An 18470-nucleotide genomic window follows, 5' to 3' on the forward strand; every position below is an offset into this window, starting at 1 on the left:
GTGATTTTTACATTGTAAAGAACTGTAACCTATGTAAGTTGCTTTGGATAAAAGCGTCTGCCAAATGAATAAATGTAAATGTAATCATAAACCAAACTCAAAGCACATCCACAGGAAGAGACAGCTGGGGCTGAACAGTACTGAGCCATTAATTACTCATACCTATCATAAGATTTTTATACCAAAAAGATCTGTCTGGCCCCACTGGCGCTCTCAGAAGTTCTGGGGAGAGAGAGGAGTTGGGAGCTACCTGAGTGAATGAATGTGTTTGTGAAACTGCGCAGTCTCAGCTGTGCTGTAAAAGCTGCTCTGCTTGTACCTGGGTCTGTGCTTGATTTGCTGCAGCTGAACCCCTCTGTCCTTGGCTGTGTTCTCAGAGAGCCGGCTGTGCTCCACCAGAGTCCTGTGGCTGGCCCTCATTCTCATCGTGATCCTGCTGGTGCTTGGTGCAGTTGTGCATGAAGTCCGCTGTAAGAACCGGTGCTACACCAGTGAGTGTTCCGCTCTTTGGGGTTAGGGTTAATGCACGTATGTTCCTGTACATGACCGCTGGCTGGATGGGGAGGGTCGTACAGCGCTCTCTTTGACCAAACCTTAAATGGATATACTTGTGTGTGCTTGAAGTCGCTCTGGATAAGAATGCCTGCTAAATGAATGTAATGTGATGTAATTAACCAGACCCAAGACACACGAATGAGCGGGCTGAACTGCCACGATTTCGAAAGTGCAAGCTCATTTGTCTCTCTCTTGTTTGCAGAGAGGAGCGGGCAGTCCCTAGTCGGCGTGTACCCGTCCCCTGAAACCCCGCAGAGACGTCTTGATGGTAAGAGCTCAGTGGAGAGAGACTGTGAAAAGCAGGATGCTTCACCTTGCCAGGGTTTCTCTGCAGGAACCTGGGCCTGACAGCTGTGGTGCTTTTCTTTATAATCAAAGATAAATTACATTTATATTTACGGCCACAGGCAATACTTAATGAGATGAGTCATGAAAGCGATACAGCAAATCTAAAACATTTTAATGTTCTGAGTTTATGCTGCCGGTGTTAGTTTGGGGTATCGAAGAGAATCGCAAATGGTCCCTCAGAACAGCATTTCAAAGCAATAATATAATATTAATGTTTGCTTCATAAAGTACTCCTGCCTTTATTTATGCACTATTATCGTTTTTATACAGCAACAGGAAGTATCTGCAGATGCTTGTTGTTTTCAATAAACAAAAGAGAAAGCTGATGTTTCGTTCCAGGTCCTCTAATAGCTCTTCCATCACTACTTCCTGTTTCTCATCGTCACCTCTTACAGCAGCTTGGTTTGTGTTTATTTATGTGGCCTGATTACTTCGTTCATAGTGTTATGATTGTTATGCATGAGACCTCAAATTGCTGAACCCAAATACGCAGAGAAACCAAATGAAAAACTATGAACCATAACAACATCCAAAAGTAATTACTCCTGAAGAATGCTTCTTCGTATAGACACTACCTTGTGTTATTATTGGTTTTTACCTTGTTTTGTCTGGATACGAAGGGCTGTGCAGTTATGAATGAGGATGAGCTTTGACATCTGTATCCATGGTTGTGGTCTGATTCAAGCACCACAGCACGTTGGGAAATTAGCTTCTCTGAAAGCCTCCACATGTCCTCCTATCTTCATATCATATTTGGTTATTACTGTAATGCTTATTATATCAACTTATTTTTTTAATAATGTAGGTCATTAATATATACAGTAGGCAAGCCTGACATATAGCTTTTTCAATCAATCTCATATCAGTCTCCATCCATGGATGTATGGTAACTGTTTTTATTCAGAACTAATGCTCAATAACATTTACTGTGTTTACATCTTTTCATAAAATTCATTCATTCAAAGTCAATGCATTATTAATATGCCCCAGAAGACCCGCCTTCCCAAACACACTTTCATGTATTTATTGATGTTTTTTGTGTGTGTTTTTTAATACAGAACAGATTTGTACAGAGATATTTCCATCAACATCTTCATATGGTAAGACACAGAGCTGGTGTGTGAACCTTCCTACCTGTGACCTTCAAGCTTCCTTCAGTCATTAAATCACTTGCAAGAGGCACTAGTTACCCAGAGAGCTGTTTTCATACTCACTGGTATTGTCTTACTACTGTTAACAATGTTTTATTACATTACCATTAGCAAATCGTGTTTAAGAACACAATAACCTTTGACAGTACTGTTTTGATGAAATGAGACAGGACAGGGCACACTTTCAGAGACAGGAAAAAGGCTTCATTTGATACACTGTGTAAGTCACTCTGGATATGAGCGTCTGCTAAATTATAATTATAATGTCATGAACAGTATGTGGTCTGCATATTCTTTGTTTTTCAGACGGGTATCTCAGACCCTACAGGTCCAGACACAGAAGTAGAAATGGTTTGTAAACATCAACCAATGATTATATAATGAATATAAGGAGTCACTATATTGTCTCAGTGTACATGTATTCATGTTTGTCTTTTTGTATTGTCAGGAATAACACTGTCCCCAATTCACGAGATTGAAGTAACAGGTCTGTATTCCTCACTGTCTCTCTTAAGTCATACAATATAGCTACAACATACACCATTTTTCATGTACCTCTACCAGCATAAAGCTCATTGTCTCCAAGGTCTCCAAGAACATGAGAGTTCTGACAACTGGTTTGGCTGATAAATTTGACACAAAATTTGAATTGCGAGTTCTTGAGCTTAACATGCCGGTATTGTATTAGTTAAAACAAACCTTTGATTGATGTTGACTCGAGAAAGTCCAACCAGCCATCCCTGTCAGCGTGACGATCAGAACATACTGTGTGTTTATTTTCTCAGATGAGGAGGGTTTCAGTCAGGAGGATCACCTAAATCCGAACGGTAAGGGAAACAGTGATATCCGTTTGGAGGCTGCGGATTTTAGTGCATTTCTGTGTTTCTGTGTTTCCTGTATGCTAAATGAATGTAATGTAATGTAATGTAATGTAATGTAATGTGTGTGACCTACACAGAGTCAGAGATGTCAGTAAAAACAAACTGACAAACTGAGTTGAAATACAAATTTCTGTGCCTCATTTTGCATTCCTTCAGATTCCGTTGAGCTTTTGCCAAACCAGAAGAGGAGCAGCGAGAGCTTGGAGATCTTCATCCATAACAGTGGTGAGAAATTCACACCTGTCTCCTTTTTTCTTCCTGTTATTGGTGTATGCTTAGCTGTAGTTAGCTTTCAGTAATATTTTTCCGGCCTGAGTGAAAATTAATCACAAATAACACCAACTAGTGCACTGAGCTAGCTGCTATGTCATTCATGATAATAAGCAACAAGTCTGTATTTCATGCTTGGGAATGCATGTGTCGCTTGAATAATTTAAAGAATTTCACACGGCTTCCTGCAAAATATCACTTTCTTGATTACAAAACCCCCAAAAAACTGAACTCTTGTTGTCTGTGCAGGAAGCCAGATTCACGCATCTGCACTTGGTTTTACAGAGGCAGAATCGACATCTTGATCTGGAACCCAGGCCTGCCCCTAAAAGAAGCACTTTCATTTTGTGACAAAGAATGTGAAACTACTCCGACAGAGAGACACGTTACATCGCATCAAATTTTCATTTAATGGCTCATCAATACTCAAGGCACTGACAGAACCACAGCTGCAAAGCGTAGTTATCTGAAACCTACAGGGAGTTAGTTATCTGGCATCATCATTTACTGCCCTTACTATGGAAACATGCTGGTGCCAACTGCCTCAGTGTTTTTTTTTCATAAATTATCCTCCCTCACATAGCTCTTCTAATACCAGAAACGTAATGGCCGCCACTGCCTGCCTCTGCTGCCTTGGCTCTACAGCTGGCCGCACGGCAATGCCCCAGTGATACATTGGTGCTCTGTCCACAGCATATACTTGTATATCAGCCACTTCGTGTCACAGAAATCTGGCTAAGCTCCGGTCCGAAAACCACTTGGCTCAGATAGTGACGAAGTGGTCGCGTAGTAGCATAGTGGAACTGGAAGTAGGTGAAAGGTTACCTCACTTGCTGTTCCTGGAATAAGTCGGCTGCTAAATTAAAGGTGGTATAAATGTGTGGGACTCCTTCCCTTCAGAACTCCAGCTTCCCCTGTTTGGTGGAAAGCCAGAACAGACCCTTAGTGTGCACTGACCCCGCTCTCAGTCAGTTAGAAACAGCATACAAACAGAAACGGTCATGCGTCTCTGTCTGTTCCTGCCAATGATAATGGTGTGGGACTCAAAAGCAAGGTCTTTTTAATCACTACTGTCGACTCTCTCTATGGGTTTTTTTTTTTGGATGTTTATCTCTATGTGTCATTTTCGACTGTTAACTATTTATTTAGATTTGTATTTTATATTACCTGATATAAACGATCTTTTTATAAAAATCTGTGAATCTGTCATTTTTTTTTCATATCCTTACTTGAAACATATTTAAAATCTTTACATCTCAGGATGTACACATCTCTCTACATTTCAGGATTTCATGGGTCATGCACTTGGCACAGTTCCCTTGTATGAAAAACTCGACCCTCCAAGTAAATTCCATTTTCATCAAGACAGAAGAAGATGATTACTTTGTCAGAGAAAAAAAAAGGACAAAACAAATGTTTCCTTTCCCATTTTTATTTGTTCAGAATGCACATGTCACTTCAATTATTTTCATTTGTTTGGAACACACAGGTGAATCTCTGGAAGACTCCAGTGTTAAGAGTAGTTATTTTTGGCAAAGACGTCAGCAATGTAAGGACACTTAATTAGAAGCGTATAAGAGAAGACAGAGCAGACTCAAGCTTCAGCAGCGGAGACAACGGTCACTGCATACCTGATGATCTATGGCAATCTACAGCTATAGAGTACTGCACTTCTCCCAGACTGTGTTTTCTATTTACTCATCTGTGCCACAGCACTGACTATGTTTTATGTATATTGGGTGAAATACAACTTTAAGGCTTTTTTGAGCTTTTATTAAGCAGTACAGGAGCTCTAAATGAAATGATTGAAAAAGGTGTCGACAACTTGTGTACTCCTTGGAAGTTGCTGACCACCGTTAAAAAAAAAATTTATTAGCTTTCAGCTAAAACTAGAACAAAGGTTCCATCCTCTGAATGCAGGATTACCGTGTATTACAGTTCGACATTAACCCCTCATTTACTAACATGTCCTATGCCATGAGGTGCACCTTATCCAATGAAAGCCCGGAAGGATGAAACTGTAACTGATAAAAAAGAAAACAAGGAAAACTCAGCCTACTAAGGCAAAACATATCACCAAGATCAAAGATATCATTCAATAAAATATTAATGTATGGTTGCAGTGTTTTTTTTCTGCCTAATTGGTTATAAAAACTGTTTTTATGCTGTTTTCAGCTTTCACTTGACAACATGCACCTTCAGGCACAAGAAACTATGTAAGAAGTAAGAGTACAAAGTATAATACATGAACAAAAGTTTTACTTCAGAGGAGGTAACATACACCTTCTGGCACCCATGTTTCCTGTGTCAAATGCAGATGTATGGACACAAGGCAAGCATTTGGTAAGAGTCAGTGAAAGCCACAGTTCCAACCACCCTTTCAATACAAAGCGCTTCAGATCGACAAGTAACCACATGGTCAGCTATTAACGTTACTATAGTGTTTCCCACCTTTGTTTTTATACCCAGAGCTCACCACCAGTTAGACATGGAGCATACTAAATACATTCAGGTCAGAATGTGAGGCACTTTATACCTGGGGAAAGTTTAAGAACAAAAATATACATACTGAATTTTTCTGATGTTGACAAAGATCACTTTTAGTTCATTATCAAATTCAGTAACATTCTTCACTGCAAAAAATTTCCATTATGGATGCTAACTGATCTGTCAGTGAAATGCATAGCATGTGTTCAGCAAAAAAAGCTAAATTTCAATGGTAACTGCAGTTACTGCCTAAAAGCCTGTGCATTGAATCACAGACTTCAGAGAGCTGCTGAGAGAAAAGGCACAGGGTGAGTCAATGTAGTCAAATTAAAGAAAACATTTTCTGCACAAAACCATGATGCATATTATGGACTTCATCCGTCGTGTAATATGTTTAAAGATTCAATCGTAGTGCATTGTGGGCATGTCAATATACTGTTTTCATTTAACAACTTAACTTTGACTTTCATAAATCTGGCATAGCACAGTTATTATTACTAGGTTATTAGTGCATATCTACCCGCAAAGTACAAATAATTTTAATATGCCTTTTAGCAGCATTAAAATGCATTCAAAACAAAAACACAATCAACACTGGAATGCAATGTAGTGTTCTAGAAGCAAAATTGTTCTAAGAAGACAATTTTGTATTATCACAAGGGTATTCATAAAAAGTAGTGTATTCATTCATGTATCAGTGTACTACTCTTTTGATTATAAAGCTGAAAATGAAAAAGTGCAAAAAATATAACTGGAGTAAAAATAAAAATTCCCTTCTTAAAATGCAGGAAATACGAATCTTGTTTTGGTTTGACTGCATATGATCCTATCTGCTATTTCTAATCCGGCTATGTTGCCAACTTCTGTTTCCAAATTCAAGCCTGGTGAATTTGGCTTTAATAAATGACCATCAGTCACATCTTCTAAAATTTGTCTGATGGAAAGGCATATATCCATTCCAAATGCAGACTGGAATGCACACACCTAGACCTCTCCTACATAATACTCCTCTGATCTCGAGCTGCAGGTGGATGCAATGCTTGTCAGTTCAGCATTTGGTGCAAAGAAAGTTTCCACAAACACATAATGTAATGTAGTGTTGTTGCATAGGTCCAGGCAGAGAGTACTCCCAAATGCTGATCCCAGTGCAGTGTGCCCTACATTTTCCTTAACCAGTCAAACAATAAAACTGGTTCAGAATCAGGAGCAGTTTGGGGGCTCTCCACCGTCTGCGGTTGCAGTCCTCCTTAGAAATGCGAGAGCTGCAGCTAACAAAATCCCATCACTTCTCTGCCCTTCTTTTTTTTTAAGCCCAATGTTTCAGGTCAGAAGAAGGTCAAATCTCATACCACAAACCCAACTTCCTAATTATTTTTCACAGAAGGAAACTGAAAATCCCCCACAATCCTTAGCGTCCATGCTTTGTATTTGCTGTCAGAAAAATAATTAATGGGCCCGTTTCTGTCAAATCTCACACTACAGACCGAATGTCTAATTTTTTGACAGGGGGCGAAACTGAAACTGTGAAAATATCCACAAGGAAAATTAAAAATAAACAAATGGAACTTTTTCCAAGGGCCATTTCTGTAAAATGTACCTGACAAGCGGACCCTGATCAGCATGCGGAGTGCTGCCCTCCTCTGATCCGTGCAGCAATTACCACAAGGTGCTCGATCTGCCACAATGGAGCGCAAGGATTTTATCAGTGTGTCTCTGGGAAAGCGAACGGACGTTGGCTGTTTAATGCCTCGTTTGACAAAATGGATGACAGAATACGCAAAAATGAATGAATGAATAATAATAACAATAATAATAATAATAATAATAATGTTTCATATCTCTACATGTTACCATGTGCCTAACCCAGTTCAGTTCTTACCTATGATCACCTCATATGTGGCATTATAAAACCATAAATAAGATAAAACATAGGACTAGGCAAACGCAAGTCAGAGGCCATCCAAGTGAACGTAAATGACACTTCAAAGATCTAGCATCTCTGTAGTTAATCTATATTATCCTTTTTTTTTTTTTTTTGCAAAGACCACATATATTATTACTGTACATACATACATAAATACAACACACAAACAGGGTCCTTCATTGACGCTATTGCTGCTGTTATGTGACCGGATCACGCACTCAGTCTGAGCACTGGTCCGATCCGTGCTGGGAGTCGCAGGGCTCCGGGGCGGGTCTGGTCCGGCTCGTCTGGATGTGGGAGATCTGAAGCACGGGCAGCAGCAGCTGGAAGGCGTTCTGGATGTAGGTGGTGCTGTTGGAGCCCTGTGGTGAACCAGCAAGGGCAGATTAGACAGCTCACAATGGAGGGTGTATGGATGAACATATGGGTAATAGATGTTTAATGGATGGAGTCGGTGATAGCGGTAAGGCCTTGGGTCTCATATTCGCTCTCCTGTCTCACCTTCACAGATACCCTGCATGTACCATAACATGACACCATATGGAGTCTTTATAGGGTATGAAATTTTGGCTGCCAATAAGTAATAATAAGCAATTCAAGCCACACATACATTAACTTTCCAGATGCCTGGCCCAACCGGAGCACCAAAAACAGGAAAAAAGAAATGATTTTTTTAGGAGGCAATTACTTACATTTATTCCCATAATCCAGAGCAAAGGTCTTCTGTTAGATCTCATTTTTGTGCACATTTAAATGACAATTATTTACAATATACCTATCCTACATGTAATAGGTAGATCATCACAATGTGATCTGTCACTACAAAAATGACACGTTTCAAAAAACTCAAGAAATATCCCCAATGGTTTTTTTTAATGAGTAGGAAGTGGAATGTAATTGTGTCTTTTTCCATCTGTTCCTCCTTTTGGCTATCCCAATTGTGATGCAAAACACTGTGCTTAAAATCCAGCGACCAAAATAAAGATATTTCACAAAGCAAAAATAAGTACTCTTAAACCTTAAGTGTCAGTCTCCATGCTTTACCCGCCTGCCATGCATCAGCGACACTTTCAAATGCCAAGGCAAGAAATGGCTGTGACATGCATTCACATGACAAAAAAATAAACCTAAGCACTGAGTTTACTCAATACATTAGCTACTACACAATCAATAGGACAGAAAGCCAAAACTAGCTATCTGCTATATGAAACTCTTGCTATATATTTCTTAAACAAACCACTAACCAGCTCGACCAAGCCTAAATGTTAGATGCTAATAACTGGCTTGACCTGCCCTGAACCCTGCAGCTTAGCGTCAGCACCTGTGGGCCTCAGGTCTGGTAGCACAGCTCTACAACCACTTTGGGAGGCAGTGTAGCATAGCAGGTAAGGAGCAAGGCTCGTAACCAAAAGTTTGCTAGTTTGATTCCCCTCCAGGGCACTGCTGTTGTACGCTCGGGCAAGGTATTTAACCCACAATTGCATCGGTAAATATCCAGCTGTACATGTCCAAAAAAAAAAAAAAACTGTAACTTCTGTAAGCCACTCTGCATAACAGCCTCTGCTAAATGACAATAATGTAATGTAATGTAACTTTCTGGGTGGCTGACTGGCCCTTCTGATTGGACACCGTGCTTTGCTGGCAATGCCAGCAGACACACGTCCTCTCACCTCCAGCAGGATGCTGTCCACCAGGGGGTTGAGCTCCTCCGCCTTCCTCTGACTCTACAGGCAGAAAAAGAGAGGTGCGTTGGAGGGAAACTCGGGTCGTTCTCTCAAACATGATTAGCAGTTTACGATTGTCATTTAAACCTACAGTGATTCAGCAATCAGTAATTGTCTGAAAATGAATGCCAGGGAAAATGTACTTGGAGAGACAAACTCTTTCCCTGAAATTTATCTCTCCTTAGAATAGGGGCCACATTACCTTTAGACGTCTTAGTTTGCCTGTATCAGTGATCCCTCACGAAGAGGGTGGAGGGTGGCATGCTCATTCATTGAACTGATGTAATAAGCCTGACGTGACCTTTGTACTTCTACAATGACTGTGATGACACAGAGCCCTGCAATACATACTACCTGAGTAAGGACACTGTTTAACCGATACAAGCATCCATTACATTATTCAGCTTCTCTACCCCTGGTTAATTTACTGGTTTCTCCACAGGATGTTGCCATATCTTGAGTGAGGCATCTCTGTGGCTGATGACCTTTCACATCTTACTTACCCCCACAGTAAGCAGGGTGTCGGAGAACTTCTTAGCCAGACAGCCCACCTCCTTACACATGGCGGTTGTCAGCCTTGCGGACAATAAAGCACACCGATCAACACACGAGGACACGTAGAAACAACAGAAAGGTGACAAAACCGACACGGAAAAGAACCCACAACAAGTTATTCTGTCCTCTCTGCTCAGTGACACAGAGAGAAATCTGCTAACATCAAAGTCAAAGTCAAAAGTCAAAGTCAACTTTATTGTCAATTCTCCAATATGCACAGGACATACGGAGGATTGAAATTGCGTTTCTCTCAGTGTGACTCTCTGTACACTTAAACGTGTACAGGCACACATGGATCCCTCCCTCTCCGTGCAGGCTGCTGTGTGGTGTGTGCTCACTTGACGAGGATGTGGGCCTGATCCTGTGCTGCCTTCTCCAGGTCCTGCCCGTGCAGAATCAGCTCGGCCACCTTGTGCAGCTGCTCAATGCTGCGAGCCGTCACCTCCGCCAGGCTGCCCACCGAGGACAGGTACACACCCTATAACACACACACACACGTGCACACACACACACACACACACACACACACATACACACACAAACACATGCACACACATGCATACACACATACACATGCAGACCAGCGTCCAAATAGTCAGACACCATACATGAGTTTGATGTCCTGAATAGGAAGTTGAACACAAAAAAGGAACCACTTCTGAAACTTAAGAGAGGAGAAATCACTGTACTGCACTGTGCTTCTGTACTGAATTCATTCAACCTAAAAACAGTGGAGGGTAAATGTGGATGAGACAGACTATGTTGGTGTTAGTCCACTTGCCTTCCTAACTACACAGTATAGCTTCCCAACCAAAGAAGACGCAATTAGCCAAATTGTTCAACAAAGCAAGCAAACAAACAAAAAAAAAAACAGGAAAAGGGGGATGATAAATGAAACTGTTAACATGACCCTGGAGGGCTGTGTCCCAACTCCAGCGATCTTGTGAGGAACGGAGGGCACTCACCTCCACTGATGTGGGGCTGCCATCTTCTATTTTCGTCTCCTCCTCCCCTTGGCCTGTGGAGGGGGCGGGCTCGTTGCTTTGCCCCGCCTCCAACTCCTCCTTTGGCTCCACCTCAGCAGGTTGTTCGGCCTTGGGCTGCTCCACTTCCCTCACCCAATCATGTGCCCGTACACGAGCCTGCAGGAACAGCAGTAATGACTGAGAGGTAGACACTGCCAACCAAAATGTATCTGTCCATTCCCTACTGCATCTGGTGACTATTGCAAGTGCCTATAGAGGTATGGTTTGTCAATGCTGAAGAGAAGTCATTAAAGCGGAACACTGCTGTTTTAATTAACAAAGCTATAAACTAAAGACGTTCACTATTTCCAGATAAACAGGGACTGGAATGACATTACAATAATGAGGAAGATGTAAAGGGAGATGCAGCTTGGGGCTGTTACCTTGTTGAGTTTGTCTGGAGTAGCAGCAACATGCAACTCGAACAGGAGCTCCGTCAGGACACTGACAAACTCCTCCCCGTCAGCAGCTGAGGGATCAAAAGACACACACACACACACGCACATACACGCCCACACACACATACATACACACACGCGCGCGCGCACACACACACACAGACACACACACACAGACAGACACAGAGTCACAGGACAGCCCACTTCAAACTTAGGCTCACAACTGGTATGTTTTTTTTTCATTAGCTTTGTAGAATTGGTTTTGTATTTCATTTTCAAATTTCCCAGATCACAAATTGCAAGTCAATTTGCGTCCATGCGATGTCACCATGATTTAGGCGACCCCATCATTATTATGAGCTTGATTTTGACCAGCATTGCTGAATATGTTTTGGGGAAGGCCTCATCCTGGTGACTTACGAAGGGGTGAAGGACATTCAATTAGTGAATATGGTTCACCGTTTTCCTCTGTCCCTTCCTCTTCCTCCTTCTTGCTGTCCCTCTCAGCAAAGATGTCCTTGATGGTGATCAGTTCTTTCTTAAGAGCCTCCAAAGACTCCTCCTCCAGCGATGTTAGGACTGCCTGGACCTGCAGAGAGAGGAGGATTCTGGGATACTCCACACAGAACACAAACCATCTGAACTCAAAGTTCCTCCAGGTTAATGTAATCAGATATAATCTGACTTTATGCATGCACTGCACTGTAAATATTAATTTCCAATCCAGAGTCAGAAGGCCAAATTCAGCGGCTCGAGAGACTGACCTGGGCCTCGCTCTCATTGGACAGGATCTCCAGGGCCTCCAGGTGGGACAGGCCCTGGAAGTCATCAAAGAGGATGCCGTAGTGGGCCGTGGGCTCCGTGATGAGCTGGGCGCTCAGCCTCTCTCTCTCCTTCTCCTTCGCCTCCTTCAGCATCTGCGGGCCAGATCACACATTCCACCCCTTAAACCCCAAACAATGAACCGTAACCTTGAAAGAGTGACTATGAAACATTAAGAGAGTTCTTCCTATGAATTTATTGTTACAAAAGAACTCCCACATCCCTCTATCCCTTTCAGCTATCAGTACATCATAGGACCATGTGGCTTTCATTTCATTATGTGACCACTTACACCAATTTCTTTCACTTACCGACACATTTTATTTAATTGCCATTTGTACACCTGGAGTTTCAGCTTAAGTACATTACATTACATCACACTGCTGTCATTTAGCAGATGCTCTTATCCAGAGCAGCTTACAGATTTTACAATTTTTAGATGTTATCCATTTACACAGCTGGACATGTACTGGTAATCATGGGTTAAGTACCTTGCCCAAGGGTACGACAGCAGAGCCCCAGTGGGGAATCAAACCAGCAACCTTTCGGTTATGAGCGCTGTGCCTCACCACTACACCACGCTGCTGCCGGAATTATGTCACTCAGGTGAACAACTTCATCATCTCAACCAGGATACAAACCCGCCAGGCTCTGGTCTCACGCATCCAGCTGCCAGATCACTACAAAGCACCAGCGTACCTGGGACAGTGAGACTGTCCTCTGCATGAGGGTCTTGGTCCTCTTGAACCCGGGGTCACTCTCAGCCAGGACTGTCATGGTTTTCTTGCCAATGAACTCCAGGGCATCCAGGCCACCAGTTATGACAGACTTTCCCTGAACGAGGCACAGAGGCAACTTTAGCCTGCTCCCCAAAGCACTGTGTACCACAGCATCTTGATGACACAGCTAAAGAAGCCTCACAGCATAACGTGCTCTGAAAGGCATCTAAGATTGTTGTGGGAGAAATTAAATCCAGGGAGTAAACTTGAGCTTTGTTCACACAGGCTATAGCCTGTGTGTTGAAGTTTAGGTGCAGTGTACCACACTGTCTTGGATCCATTCAGAATATTGGTTTGTGTTTTTGCTGTATTAACTTGGTCGTTCGAGCTCTGAATACTTCTAATTATGAAGACATCAAGCTCTAATTCAACATGCTATTATATGTCAAACTAATATATATCTAATATAATTCCAGCAGTGAGGTGGGTGACAGAGCGGAGCAGGTGACAGAAAGGGTGACTCACTGTGTTTTGGACAGCGCTGGTGATGGTGGAGAGGACACCTCTAGTCCCCGTGGCAGAGGGACCTGTGGACTGCACAACATCCATCCGATCCCCGGCAGGGTGTGCGTCTGACAGAGGAGACACGAACAGGCCCACAGGGATCACCACGTCATGGCTAATCACGTTAGCGGTCACGATACGGGCAGCGGTGAAATTAACAACTGCGCTAAGTAACTACAAGCTTCATGACATACAGCGTAAGATGGCAGCTAGGGTTACCTGTCTCTCCTGCGAGGTCTGCTTCCATCTCCTTAGCCTCCTCGCACACAGAGGTTTTATGAATCCTCAGGGTGACCTCTGCCTTCTCTTTCACAGCACTGAGCCCATGGCCTGAGAAGACACACCCACACACCCTGACTGCAGAGAGCTGTGTGCTTTCAGTGATGGAAGGTCATCTTAACTGAGTAAGGCTGAAGGTAGCCCATCAGTGGACAGGGCCCTGGGGCTAACAAGGACAGAATCCCTCACCCACAGTGGATGCTGCACTGGGGCTAAGGCAGACAGAAAGGCTAACCCCCAGTAGAAATGACAATAGTGGCATTCTGGACAGAGACTCACCTACAGTGGATGTGGCACTGGTCAGGAGGGACTTCCCCCAGGAACCCCAACCTCCCCAGCCTTTTCCTTTGCTCTGAGCTGGGTCCTGCAGTGAAACACACACACACGCAGACGCGCACACACACACACACACACACACACACACACACACACACACACACACATACACACACACGTGCGCACACAAATAAATGAACACATATTAGACCCCAGGCCCTCCATCTCTCACACTAACTTTCCCCTACAGCACAACTCCTCTCAAATAAAACTACTGCCATGCCCAAAATTTTATACTTCACCAGATATCCTTACTGAGGTTACTGGGCTTTTAACCAACAGTCCTGCGATCTGATGACAATGCCATGGCTGTCAGCACTACTCTACACAACCAATCACATCAGAGACATAAAGACACAGTGCCTCATTCCATCACCTCGTGAGCCACACATCAGCACGCTGACACCACCACCATACCTCTGCTCCCTCGCCCTCCTGCCCCGCAGGAACATCTGGCTCCAGGCTCACCGATTCGCTGCACTCGGTCACCTGACCCCCAGCCGCATCCTCCGGTTGGTCCGCCTGGGTTTCCCCTCCAGTCACGCTGCCGGCTGGTTCAGCCTCCTCGCATTCCGACAGAGGCTCGGATTCAGGCTGGGAGGGAGGGTCATGTGACTCTGTGTCACCTGGAGCGGGGGGGTCTCCTGCGGGTGGATCGGACAGAGGCTGGGGCGTCTCTGCGGACACGCTGTCCCCAGAGTCATTCTGTGACATGGTTCTCTGCGGTCGGGACAGAGATGCACTTAAAACATTTTCTCCACGATCCACTTGTCTAAGCAAAAAAAAACACCTGAAATTTTTAATGTGAACTCAACAAAGGCAAGGAAATGCTGTCACTGTGTAGCGTTAACTAGTGGAGATTTTCACCCTGAACCACATATGAAGTATTCCAAGGAGTAAGTGCCCGACACTAAGCAAATACATCAAGTGAAATATTTCCTTCATCCCTGACCACCAGTTCATTTACAAATACAATGTAGGACATATCAGCCCTGTCCCCACTTTCGAATAATAAACCTAGGCAATAGGTGAACACATTGCACCTCAATCATGCTGTGATGCACTACCTATAATATTCCAAACACGACATCTTGAAAGCCAGACTCCCAAATAACCTGTGATGTGTTAAGCAGAGGCATGACGGTGCTGTACTGTATAGTAAATAACGGTTAAAAGTTGTGCCAGGCACTCCACAATGACACTGTCAGAAAAAGACACTACACAATAACCTTTATGCGAGCTGGTGCAGCTCCAGTGGTATTTCCGCCTGGATTAGCAGCGACATCTAGTGGTTACGTTAATCTAAAACTTCATTAACATTGTCATCCCATTTTACCGGTTGAGGATACTCTGCAGATAATAACACCAATCTAGCACTTCCAATCTCAACCATGCACAGCAAAATCAAATTGTTCAAAAAGAAACAAACACACGTGCCAATATAACTACGGTTGGAGTAAACTGACAAACAGTGCCTTGCCAACAATGATACTTAATGAAGACTCTATTACGAAATTAATTCACATAAAACAAACGAATCCGTTTGAATTCCAGATAGGTGAAATAAGGCAATTTCGCGAAATCCTACAAGCTTATTAAATCGCTTTCTCCGGTATAGCATGAGAATAGAGAAATAAATATCTGCAGCTAGTCAGCAACATTTTAATTGAATGTATATCAATGCAGAACTTGCAGTCGGAACATGTAACACACAGTAGCAAAGTGGCAGAGCAACAGAACTGTATGCAAGACAAAACGTTAGACAATCAGAAGGCAAATGAAGCTATTTCATATTGTAGCGTATCTCACCAGTTCTTGCTGACAGCCGGCTAGCTTGTTATCCTTCCGCCCAACCTCTCCGCCACGTCGGCAGCCTGCCCCTGTGTTATGGGCGGTGACGTCACCGGGAACTTTCGAACTTTGCTGTACGCCGCGGGTTCTGCTGGACTTGTAGTCCGCTCGGTTGCACACTTGCATGGCGGACAGTGGCGCTAGGATTAAATGAAACCTGCGCCTCTCCTAAAGACGGTGGCATGTTGAAAAGCCGCCTCTACAATAATTTCCTAACGAAAACTTTGTGGTCTTACAACTTGACAGATACGTATCGGCAAATCTAACGCATATGCATAATATCGCTTATTGATCGCACTGATTTCTAACCATTGCAGGTTATTGTACCTTGTTAGCCATATATCCGACTGTTAGTGCCGTTAAAAGTAGTTATATTGAAAATCCATGCCTCTATGGCTGACATGAAAACTTGTGCTACGGCGTTTGGCTTGTCTTTCGATTTTAGTTCTATAAATGTAATGTCCACTAGATGGCAGTATCTTGCTATAAATTACGTTTAGAGTCATTCCTGCGTTCAGCAATAGGAACTTACTTTTTTTGGGGACGTGGCAAGGATTCTATGGGGATAATGTCCCATCGTTTACGTGGCTCGTTGGTCTAGGGGTATGATTCTCGCTTAGGGTGCGAGAGGTCCCGGGTTCAAATCCCGGACGAGCCCATGCTTTTGCACCATTTCAAATGTGGTTGACTTTGTACATAAAGTTTGTGTGCATAAACTGTATAATCCAAATGTGTACGCCAAAGATTTTCTACGTTTACAAAAAATGGCTGATAAGCTATTTCAAACTGGAAATTGTACCATATTCAATGGTAATGCAAACGTAATAATGCGAAAAGTCATAAATACTGTGAAGACATCGGGATATAAGGAGACAACTGGGAGGTCCGTCTGGGGGCGCACTTCCTAAGCACCCCCATAGCGCCGGTCCTGGCCCTGTCTGAACCCTGTGCTGTGCAGCCAGATCCCAGCACATTTTCCAGCTGCGTCCCAATGACTCACAGCGCTGGAACAGGGAGGAGCGGCATAAATGAGTTCACTTAAGACAGTAATTAGCCGGATCAAGCGCTTATGGCTGGAACAGAGACCTGCTGGAGAGCAGCCTCCTGGGGGCTCAGAGGTGGACACCTCATCTGCTGAGCTCTTTCCTCCTCCCACCGGCATTATCCCAACGCAGCGGGTAATCCGCGATTATCTCCTCCATAAGTGTCTCCATATCATGCCCTTGGGCCAGGATTTGAAGGAGTTATGTGGCAAGCTGCGGGATAAGAACCGGTGAGGAGGAGATTCCAGCAACAGGAGGTGCAGAAGAACTGCAGCGGCAACATACTCCTGAAGGACAAAAGCAAACGACCAGAAACAAGAACGCACACATGCGAGCGAAGTGTATCAATAAGAGTTTATTAAATGATATATTCATAATAAAACCATATGTAAGAATGTTGAAATACAACTGTACAGTATAGTATTTGCGTTCACAGTTTGGTTATGACGTGCAGGTCGTCATGAGATTCCCCCTCTCAGAACCCAGGACACCATGCCGGTCAGAAAGATAAGAGAGTTCCGATAAAAATATTCACATCTTTATAGAAATGCATATTCTTTGTGATACAAATTTTTAAAATCATGCTTATAAAACCTTTAATTACCCATTCAGTCTCATTATTTAATAAAAAATATATTACAATTTACGTTATAAAAATCTGTATTGTTTTTTTTAAAAAAAAAGACATGTAGCTGTAAGGTGAAGGTTTTGCAATACAACAGGGTGCAGAGCTCCTGGAAGTTTGGAGGTATGGCCGTATGAAGCACAGGCTGGATAATGAACACATATGCTTCTTGCAGGATCTCAAGGCCCATACCATCAAATATAGTCAAGGGTTTCCTAATTGCATTTCATCTTCAGGAGTTCCTCTGTTGAAGCTTTTTGCCACATCTACGCGCAGCGCACTGCTCACGTTTCAAAGAGGGTCACCATGTCTGGCCAATGTACTCAGAAATAGGTTTTCAACGTCACTGAGTGTTGTTACTACTGACACAGCAAAAGAGGACACCTGTACTTTACTGAAAATCTGAACACCTTCTGGGCACAGATTTTCTCTTCTTTGCTTTTCTCTTCACACCCAAAGCGCACTTTCTGCCGATTTGCCAACCTGCCCAATATGACACACCTGGGCCAATCACGGAAGACTGTGAGCTGTTCATGAGGAGAAAAGCAACTGCCCACGGACTCAGAATTAATCAGCCCTATTTGGTTTTTGAAGTACATTAAAGTGCATACTATCCATTTTAAGTTGCTATATTCAAATATTTGTTCATGGTTAAAATGATTTAATCTATATATAGGAATACAGAAGCAACAACACATATGTTTCCCTGGATTGCACCTAGATTTCCCTAAAACAAAGAGTAATATAACTACACACATGGCGATAATGTAAAACATAGGCTACATGCTATTGCTTCCCCAGACCAAACAGATTTTTTTTGTTACGTCAATAATGCCCAGACAACAGAGTTCACATTTTGACAAAAACAAAAGGCGATCTGCCTGAAGAGACCTTTCCCCCTTCCCCATCTGTG

The 18470-nt window shown here is 43.1% G+C and overlaps 1 protein-coding gene and 1 non-coding gene across 2 annotated transcripts; one reads left to right on the forward strand and one right to left on the reverse strand.

The window, feature by feature from the left end:
• Positions 1 to 7834: 7834 nt before the first annotated feature.
• Positions 7835 to 15917, reverse strand: fam114a1 (family with sequence similarity 114 member A1). Its single transcript, XM_036516617.1, has 14 exons — positions 15848 to 15917; positions 14456 to 14758; positions 13982 to 14066; positions 13643 to 13753; positions 13385 to 13491; positions 12840 to 12974; positions 12083 to 12235; positions 11778 to 11907; positions 11304 to 11389; positions 10861 to 11037; positions 10234 to 10373; positions 9844 to 9916; positions 9287 to 9340; positions 7835 to 7978 (listed from the first exon to the last, which is right to left on the reverse strand). Exons 2-14 carry the CDS (start codon positions 14750 to 14752, stop codon positions 7835 to 7837), a joined length of 1692 nt encoding a protein of 563 aa, XP_036372510.1. The 5' UTR covers positions 14753 to 14758; positions 15848 to 15917.
• Positions 15918 to 16475: 558 nt separating this feature from the next.
• Positions 16476 to 16547, forward strand: trnap-agg. Its single transcript has one exon. It is a non-coding gene; the product is annotated as a tRNA-Pro (tRNA).
• Positions 16548 to 18470: the final 1923 nt, after the last annotated feature.

The sequence above is a fragment of the Megalops cyprinoides genome, chromosome 22 (genome assembly GCF_013368585.1).
Source record: "Megalops cyprinoides isolate fMegCyp1 chromosome 22, fMegCyp1.pri, whole genome shotgun sequence".
NCBI classification, from domain to species: Eukaryota; Metazoa; Chordata; class Actinopteri; order Elopiformes; family Megalopidae; genus Megalops; species Megalops cyprinoides.

Bases quoted from the DNA above. Each gene is read 5' to 3' on its own strand.
- fam114a1 (XM_036516617.1), bottom strand. From the start codon at position 14,752: ATGTCACAGAATGACTCTGGGGACAGCGTGTCCGCAGAGACGCCCCAG. The intron at 12,975-13,384 runs GTGAGTCACCCT...TGCCTCGTTCAG, and splicing joins CCAGCGCTGTCCAAAACACA to GGAAAGTCTGTCATAACTGG. The intron at 11,038-11,303 runs GTAACAGCCCCA...CTGTTCCTGCAG, and splicing joins CTCCAGACAAACTCAACAAG to GCTCGTGTACGGGCACATGA.